The sequence below is a fragment of the Telopea speciosissima genome, chromosome 4, assembly GCF_018873765.1.
Source record: "Telopea speciosissima isolate NSW1024214 ecotype Mountain lineage chromosome 4, Tspe_v1, whole genome shotgun sequence".
NCBI classification, from domain to species: domain Eukaryota; kingdom Viridiplantae; phylum Streptophyta; class Magnoliopsida; order Proteales; family Proteaceae; genus Telopea; species Telopea speciosissima.
Genome location: NC_057919.1, coordinates 64156559 through 64166347, shown reverse-complemented (window position 1 = coordinate 64166347; position 9789 = coordinate 64156559). Strand labels below are relative to the sequence as shown.

At 37.8% G+C, this 9789-nt stretch overlaps 1 protein-coding gene across 2 annotated transcripts; it reads right to left on the bottom strand.

The window, feature by feature from the left end:
• Positions 1 to 8131: 8131 nt before the first annotated feature.
• LOC122659785 (protein NETWORKED 3C-like) lies at positions 8132 to 9789 on the bottom strand. Of its 2 annotated transcripts, XM_043854922.1 has the most exons (3): positions 9672 to 9789; positions 8515 to 8882; positions 8132 to 8442 (listed from the first exon to the last, which is right to left on the bottom strand). In XM_043854922.1, the coding sequence occupies exons 1-3, from the start codon at positions 9760 to 9762 to the stop codon at positions 8203 to 8205; spliced, it is 699 nt and encodes a 232-aa protein (XP_043710857.1). In that variant the 5' UTR covers positions 9763 to 9789; the 3' UTR covers positions 8132 to 8202. The 2 variants fall into 2 exon arrangements, with proteins under 2 accessions (XP_043710857.1, XP_043710856.1); XM_043854921.1 differs by having other exon boundaries at positions 8138 to 8882; positions 9672 to 9782.

Genomic DNA, 9789 nt, shown 5'->3' with positions numbered 1-9789 from the left:
GCCAATGGTCTTCATTGCACTTGGATTGGTGTCTGGGAACACGGAAGAGCATTCGGACCTCCAACATATATGGGTGGGGGGAAGGAGTAATGATCATAAATTCGTGGGTGAACCCTTCACTGTGGGTGAAGGAAAACTTTCCCTATATTTATCCATCTCTTCACTGAATGCATGCCTTAAGGGTATAATGTACAATATGAAATTTGATAAAGTCTACCTTCTGTATTTTTGGTCTACTAGAGACCTTCTAAATACAGACTTTTGTAGCAGCCTCTAATTATCGTAGCCAAAAATATCACACAAAAATAGATAGGATGTTTGCAACCAAGCTGGTGCACTCAACCCAACCTTACCCCATCTGTACCTAAACTTTGATGCGTTTGGCTAATCAGCCGACCCAGAGTGGCCGATACATGTTGGGTTTTTAAGGTTCAGTTTGTTTCAGGCCAATTCCGACCGAATCTGGCTGAATTGGAATAGAAACCGGCTGGACCCGGTTCTGAGTTTAAGAACCTTGATTAGAGTTGGGTCTGTGGAAGTGTGACCTGATGTCTCTTCTCCATAAAACATTAATGAGACTGATACCGACCACACCGGTGGTTCACTGGTTCCTAGAAAAAGGTTCTCTGAAGAATATAGACAAACTATAAGGACTCAGGGGAGCTGGTGTGTGTCAGTCTCCATCGCTCACGTGCCTACAGGACGTATTAAGGAATACCTAATCGAGGACTTCGATTCTATTGTTCCCTACTTTACTGTGAATATAATTTTTTTATAGTGTGATCTTTGTGGGTCCTACAACTTTGCTTATAATGACATAAATCTTAATTTGACAAAACCAATCTGCGCACATGGCTGAGGATGTATTAGGTTTTGGTCTTATATCCATATTTTGCGTTTGGGAGAATCAGAGAGAAGGGAGCCCAGTGGATACACCGTGACTTGCGCAGGGGACAATCCCTGATTTCCTGTTTGGTAGCGTACGTGTTTAGATAGAACCTTAAGACTGTTCAGAAAAATAAAAGGACAAGAGCTTGTCTTTTGTCTTCCCTTTTCCTCTTTCTTTTTCAGTTTTTGGACTGTTAAAAGTAGCTTCCCGACTTCCTAGTTCCAACCGTTCGGTTCCTTGTTATCATGTGTCCAAGGAAGCTTGTGACTTGTGAGTTCGTTTATCTGAGGCATCAAAATGATTGGAACGTTAGTTTGCTCATTGCTGTCCCACTTCCGTCCATGGTTTAACGTATTGGTATAATATTGGGCGTGATACGTATCTCTATAATTTTTGGTGCGTGGTGGGAGATGAGATGAGAGAGATAGATGAGATGAGAGAGATAGATAAAATACAGAGAATAGGAAAAGAGAGAAAATAAGGTGGAAGAGAGTAAAAGGGGTTTGGTTTTACAGACGTTTGATTTATTGGGAGGTAGTCAACTTCTTCTTGGATAATTTTAAGAGATAATTTAGGATTCAAAAAGTAGGTCACCCCTCCATACACAATATGATTAAATAGGGTTGCCTAGACTAGCTATTACATGATTCCACTTACACCATTGCTACTAAATTATAGATAACTACTCCACATCATCTTCATTCAACACGTAACAACTAATAACTAATCTGCACCATCTCATCTTAATTAACCTATCAATACATGATAATAATAACCCATATATGCATGGTGCAATTGAGGCATGTAACAATTCCTCACTTTTATTACCGAAAAAAAAGAAGCATTCCTCCCTTCTAACAAAAAAGGGCCTTGTCCTCAAGGACGAAGTAAGGTACCATTAAAATTAAAATAATTCCACTTAGATCTTAAATATTGGTGGAGTCTTCTCTGCTTTTAAACCTCATTTGAAATTTTATAGGACTTGTTCTTACGATCACTTTCAAGAAATTGATGAATTGGATTTTGTGCCCACGAATTCGTCGGTTCAACAATGCTTGAGTTTTGAGGTTTGAGATGCGATGTGTCACGGACAAATGAAAAACTTGATGAACAACCCGTACGGACCTATGACAGTCTGAACAAATCTCTTCCATCCGCCCTTGTTTGAGCTATTAAACAGAGGAGGATATTCTGTTATGTACCTAATGGGGTCTGATCTAGTGTATGGGGAAATGTTAGATTGGGCCAACCTAGTATAGGATAAGTTAAAGGACTTGATTTAAAGCGTTCCATCAACTCTGGAGTTTTTGGCGTATTGGTCAAGTACCTAACATTTGATATCAGAGCCAGTCATTACGTCATGGGTTAGAGTCACAGGAAGAGCTACCTAAGTAGTGAAAGCCGTCAAGAAAGGGCTACCTTTCGCTAGGTGAAACTCTGGAGCAGAGTGAAACCGTTTGGAAAGGACTACCTACCACCAGAGTGAGAGCTGCCTAGAGTAAGAGCCACCGAGGCCAACGATTTCGAAAGCATGGTGGTCTGTTATGTGCCTAATGGGGTCCGATCTAGTGTATGAGTGCTAGATTAGGCCAACCTAGTATGTGATAGGTTAAAGGGCTTGATTTAACACATTCCATCAACTCTGGGGCTTTTGGCGTATCGGTCAAGTATCTAACATTATTATTAGTATTTGATATTAATACCTGATCGATGTATCATGGTTGATATTGTTCATGATACATTCCAACTCGATATGGGTTATAAATCTGCAATTCATGGTTTGAAGTATTGGTGTCATATCGGACGTGTTGGTTGATAAGTATCAATATCGATCGATACATCTGTTACAAGTTATAAATCTATAATTCATGGTTTAAAATATTGATATCATATCGAACGTATTGACCTACCAGTATCATTCGATACACCCGATAAGTATCGTTCATTTTTATATATATTTTTTAATTTTTTAAGATTTATTTTTATTATTTTTTGAATCCCAAAAAGTGGCTCAGATGAGCCATATCAAATTGATACAGTAGTATCAGGTGAGACCAATACGAGTATCGATATAGACTGATTCAACCAACACAATATTAGTATTGACTGGGACCAATATGGGTTCCGATACTGGTCCCAGACCACAATACCTCAAATCAATGATCCGACTTAGGGGTGCAAGTTTGGCCCTGTCGGCCCATAAATATATATTATGAACTTTAAATGGCACCTACATTTTATTATATAATATATTATATATGAAGATAATAAGTGATATATAAACATTTTATTATAGTGCTATTTTACCTAAAATTGATAATTTTCTTCCTGGCTCAGTCCAGCCCATGCATCTCCTTTACTCCTCGCCATGATCAAGACCAATCAGGGTCAGCCCGACCCGACCTTGAGGGCGGGTCAGGGTTGGATTTTTTAGGCCATGAGTTAGGGCCAGGTAGGGCATGGGCCCAGCTAAGGGGACTCAGGGTTGGACTAAGATTTTATAAAGGTCGACCCAACCCGACCCTCTTGCAGGCTTGCAGCCCTAATCCTATCGTTATATCAAATGGTGATGGCATGTGAGTTGAGGGTTTTTATTTTTTCAGAGGCAGGGGATGGGGTTGTGGTTTATAGTTTATTTATATTTAGGGATGTAAACGGATCGAATTCAGTCGGATAGTGGCATTATCATATTCATATCCGATTACATTCGGACGGATTCGGATAATATCCTATCAGTTTTCGGACGGATTTGGATAGTTTTCGGATAGTGGTTTTTTTAATACAGATTCTCCTAAATGGATATGAACACGGATTGAATACGAATTTTTGACTTTCCGTTGATATCTTTACCCTTTTTATGATAAGGGTTAGGGTTGAGACTTGAGAGTTCAGCAACTACCATTTCTTAGTCTTTGATTTTCTTTGATTTTTTACTTTTGATTTTATCTTGTATTTGTTTTAATAGATATGTGATTCCATGTATCACATTGAATAAAACAATATATATAAACCAATAGAAAATCTAGAAAAAGAATCACATTATCTTTATAAATTTATAAAAATAAGATAATAAAATCCAAAAAAGTAACTTAAAAGGATAGACGAACACAGAAATATATTTCAGATATTTTATTACCGTCGAATTGCTAAATGAATCGGATAATAATCGGTTGGATAGGGGGATTATCATATTTGTATCCGATTAGTTTCGGACGGATTCAGATTCTCCTAAATGGATACGAACGCAGATCGAATGTGGATTTTTGAATTTCCGTTTACATCCCTATTTATATTATCCACACCAGATCAGAAGCCAATTATAGCATTCCTACCATGGTTTGAGGAATCCTGGATCAGCCAGTATTGATTCTTGGCCTTTCATATCAGTAGATTGGTATAGACCAAGGGTAAAATGGTTGAAAAACAAAAAATTAGATTTTTGAAAAAAAAAAATATCAGGGGTAGATCCATCCGATTTGGATTAGGACCGATACTGATTACTAAATCTAAGGATGTCAAAATGGAACCGAAACCGAATATCGGAACCGGAACCGACCGTTTACGATCGAACTTATAGGTTATTTTATAGGTTATTTTTCCGGTTTGATTTTGACTTTCACCGCAAAACTGCGATTCTAAACCGAATAAGAAACCGGAAAAACCGAATAGAAACCGATACCTCTTACTTTAATACTAACTCATTGCATCAATTGGATTAATTAATAACATATAATTAATTTAATAAATATAATTATTGCATCAACTTGAAGCATAAAATAAGTAAATGCCATGGGTTAATTATTTATTATATTAGTTCAAGTATGAATTGAAAATTATGGATGATGTTAAAATGGATTAACAAAATCCTACTTTTTAATAAAAGAATTAGTATGCTCATCATGTGAGAGTGAAAAAGAAAAAAAAAAAAAATCAAAAAACAAAGAATAGAAAAGGAAAAGGACGGGTGAAGATGGTAAGTTTTTATTTTTATCACATAGGCATAGGAAATATGATGAGTGAGGGAGACTGGGAGAGAATTGGAAAACACGAGAATATAAAGGCATTGAAAACCAAGATTGTCTTCATTACTGTTTCTCAAAACGACACTACATAAACCGCATGTAAACCGGTTGTGAATTGGATAACGAAAATCGAATAGATACCGGTAAAACCGGACCGTATGCAAAATGATTCTGATTTTGACTGATTCCTTTCTGGTTCGACTTTGATTTCATCTTATCAAAATGTAGACCGTACCGCAACCGAACCAAATAACCAAAACCGCACCGTTTACCACCCTTAACTAAATCCATGATCCTCAGAGTTCTTTTTCCCAAAAGTATATCCAATGGTTAGGATTATCACATCATTCTTCTCAGGAAAGAATAAATGCACTTCACTTATTTTATCAATCAATCAAAAATACTTTCACTTGGGAAAGGGTTATTAGTTGAGAAAGAGATCATTGTTTGGTTGTGTAGAACCTATACCAGTGTAAGGCCAATGAAAGCGCACATAGGAACATCAATATCGATGCGTTTCTTTTTTTCTTCATGGGGGACAATGCGGTACTTTCATACACTCTTGTGTCTTGGCGCAGGAACCACGTGATTCCTTTCCTCTTCAATCTCTCACATCCATAGTTTTAAGAATCGATATATATCGGTCATATCAGTCGATATATATCGGCATCCGCTGATATCAAATACTTGATCGATAAAATGGTATAGTATCAATATAGGGAAAACCATTCGATACTGTCTAAGGGTGTCAAACGGTGCGGGTTCGGTTCGGTGCATATTTTGCAAGGTAGAAATAAAAATCGCACCGAATAAGAATCATTCAAAATTAGAATCATTTTATATGTGTGGGCAGTTTTAGCGGTTTCTATTTGGTTTTCATTATCCGTTTTACATGCGGTTTGTAATATTGGTTTCACCTTTGTACCCTTTAATTTTATTTTCCATATCGTTGTTATGTGGGAAAAATTATATTGTTTCATACACATCTAACTCTAGGTATAGCTCATTTAAACATGCTAATTGCAATGATAAATTTTTAGTGATTACTCAAAGCCACAAAGTACCGCAAGGGAAGCCAACCTGAGGACATTACCAATCCATACCCTACTCAATTCATTAACAAAGTCCACTAAAACATGTTCATTGCAATGATATTTTAGAGTGATTATTAAAACCTTCCATCCCTTCATGAATTTGACACTCAAACTGAAATTCAAAATATCTCAATAATGAATCCTAATATTTTACAGGGTTTAATCTCATTTTTAAATAAATCAGAATATTCGTAATCTCGATTTTTTAATCAGTTAACCGATACTTTTTTTGAATTTGAATCGAATCGAACTAAATCGATACTATAATTTATGAAATTGAAATTGCATCATTTTTATACAATATGTTTCGATTCAATTGTAAACGATCGATTCCAATTTTGACAATCGGTTTCGGTTACATTTTGACACCCTTAAATTACCGCTATCCAAATTAATACGCATCGGATATTTTATCAATTTCGGAATTGGTCGACTCCCATTCAACAGTACCCACGACCCACTGACATCCTGTAGTTCTCACTTGTGGCTGCGTTTGGTGCTTGCGTTGGCAGGATCGAATTGCCAGCTGCTGCTTTTCTTTTCGTCTCACGCATCACGGATCCAGAGAGAGAGAGAGAGAGAGAGAGAGAGAGAGAGGAATCCCAATCTTGTCACTTAGCCAAAACATTTAAGGATGCCAAGCTGTCTTGCCCCATCACCACCTAATAATCAAACACCACGTGGCCCTCGACCATACCAATTTCCTTTTCTGTCTCAACCTTTTTAACCTTTCTTGCCCTCATCATACCACTATTATGCTTCTTCCGCTCCCACACAGTCCCACTGCCCATCTCCTTTCTTTCCCTCTTTTCTCTCACTCACTCTCTCTCTCTCTTTTTGAGAATTCCCACAAACACATTTATTACAATTTCTCTCAAGTCTCTCTGAGAAAGAGATTTGATTTTAATCATCATTTAATGGCCTCCACCTTTTGGTTCATCTTGGTGCTCACCATGGCCTTGCTAACCTCACCTTCACTCTCCTATTACTCTTCTTCTTCTCATCTAAAATTAGCAGCCTCAACCATTTCAGCGGCGCCTTCTTTCCTTCCAGATTCTCCGGCAACTTCTCCTCTGGCGTTATCCCCTGACATTAACCCCTTATTACCTTCGCCCGGTGGTTCTGTGCTTTCACCAACAGGGTCTTCCATACCCACCATTCCTTCAAGCCCCAGCCCACCAAACCCAGACGATATGGCCACTGCAGCTCCTGTTGGCTCTGCACTTTCACCTTCACCGTCTCAGCCCATGTCGTCTTCCATCTCCTTTTTGCCTAATTCACTTCTATCTCTGGGTTTGGTGCTGTTCTGGACCTTCTGGTTTGTGCAGCTTTTGGAGAAGTGAGTCAATTCAAGGAATGGGAACTTCAATTATTGTTCTTATTTTGTTCCACTTTTAGCTTAATGCTTGTAGATTTCTTTCTTTCTTTAATTTTTTTTTTTCTGAATTTTTAGTCAATAATGTTGGTAATGGTATCAGGTACTCTGTATTGCAATATATTATAATGTCATTGTTTCCTTCACAACTTTTACTAAAAAGAAAAATTCTCCCACGTTAAATTAGGCTTTATTTTCTTTAGCTGTTCTAAGTGAATGATAGATAAGTGTGGGAACAATTATAGAAAGAACCAAGAAACTACTAGTTTGCTGCATAATTTAGTTTAATCCATTAATCTGGAGTTCTGGACAGTTCACTTACTGCCTGAACCAAGTTTCTTTCTTTTTCTAATAAAATACCCTAAAAGTAAAAGTGAGTTGTCTTTGGTGGAATGAACTGGAACTACCTTAGGAATCCACATAGAAAGATTAGCAAATGAATAGGAGCTTTTAGAACCCCACCTAGCTAGAGACATTAGTCCAATGGAAACAACTTTAAGAACACACCTTTAACGATTATCAAATGTTAAGGAATAGGAACTTTAAGAACCCACTAGCTAGAATAGGCGAATAGAACATAGAAGCTTTAAGAACCCAACTTCAAAGATTATCAAATGGGTAGAACTTTACACCCTATGTAAGATAAAGAATTCTATAGACGAACCAAAATTCCAAGTTAACAGAAAAATGTCTCTCTCTCTCTCTCTCTCTCTCTCTCTCTGTTTACATTTTTTTTTTATTTGCTCTCTGTATACATTACTCACTAAGCATACAAGCCATGATTTAAATGTTAAATTTTGCTAACTACATAATAATCCTTCCTCAAAGGGGTACAAGACTGGTTTGAGACACTGAAGACCCACTAAATAACTTGCCTATAAAAACTTTCTTTAGTTTGTTAAGTTGGAAGGGAGCCCTTTTCCCTGGTGAAGACTTCGTAGCAAGATGCTTCTTCAAATTAACATTTTCCTCCTTCAAGATCTCCAAAGCTAAGCTTAGCTGTCTTATCACTTCCCTCTTCTCTTCATCTTTCTCAATCAGTTGGACTTTCTGAATCCTGTTCTCCTCCTTGATTCTCTCTATTTCTCCTTTCAATTGTTTCATCACGTCACTATCATTATTTTTGCTTGGAACTTCTTCTGCTTCTATGGTTCCAACTTGGCCTTCCACCTCTGGCTCAGGGTCATCAACTTCAGATTCCCCAGAGTCTTCTGACTCAAAGGTCTCCGAGTAGCTGTCATAGGATTTCTCTGTTGGGCTTGTCGATCTCTGCAACCGGTATGAGGTGTGAAGGGGGGAATCCAATGGTATTGGTAGACGGGTTCCAGTGTCTGATTTGAGCTGATCGAATCGCTCAGCCAAGGAGCGGTGTGTACGGTAGAAATCTTCAACCATGTTTATTAGTTCCGGTCGCTTCTTGTAGTACATCTCGACTCGCTGAGCAAAAGTATCTGCATCTTCCTCGATCAATTTCAGCATTGACTTTGTCCTCTCGTCTAGCTCTGTTCAAGTAGAATGATGAACATGAATCATTAATTTCAGCAAGTCAATAGTCACATTACTAATTTGAACTGTGGGTAGGTAACATCAGAATCTGATGTCCAGATTCATTATGAAATCATGGTACATAGATACATGAATCATCAATTTGGGCAAGTTCTCATTACTAGTTTGAATTTCATTAGAATCTGATGGTCTGATTCATTATGAAATCATGGTCCAGGGACAGAGAACTTAAAGACCCCCAACCTTGCCATTAGTATTTGTTCCTTTAGTTGTGGATAAAGTTGCAGGACCCACCATGTCTAAGCTTTGGTCGTTTGGGTCAAGTGTTCAAATGAACTCCAACGGTTAAGAGCCGTGGTGGTGAGTGACAAAAGAAATTCTTGTTAACACAAACACCAAGAAACATGTCAGGAGAGATTTAACGTTGTTCACACACCAATTTGATGGGTTACATCCACGGTGAAGCTGAAGATGATTCACTATGTTATGGAGGAAAATATAATAAAGTTTTCTTATGAACACCCCACAGTCACAGCAAGAACTCTCACCAGAAAACCCTAACAAAAAATGCCCAAAGCTCCCTTTTCTCTCTTGCTTTCACAACAAGATAATAAAACAAAGTAATACTCCTCCAAGGTCGATCCATTGGATCTACCTTACAGACCTCACAAATTTTTTTCTTTAGGTCACCACAAAAAATTGTGGGAGCGGGGCAAACTTAAAAAATGGGTACAAGAATTCAAAACACACAACAATTCTTGAATGAAGGGAGAAAGGCATGATACCTGAAAGGGTGGATTGGAACCATTGAGAGCGCCTTGGGCTGTTGCGACTGTCAAACCACCACGAATGAGATGGCTTCTTGAGTAACACCATCTTCTCTACACAACAGCAATAACTAAT

Bases quoted from the DNA above. Each gene is read 5' to 3' on its own strand.
- LOC122659785 (XM_043854921.1), bottom strand. From the start codon at position 9,762: ATGGTGTTACTCAAGAAGCCATCTCATTCGTGGTGGTTTGACAGTCGC. The intron at 8,883-9,671 runs GTATCATGCCTT...CTACTTGAACAG, and splicing joins GTTCCAATCCACCCTTTCAG to AGCTAGACGAGAGGACAAAG.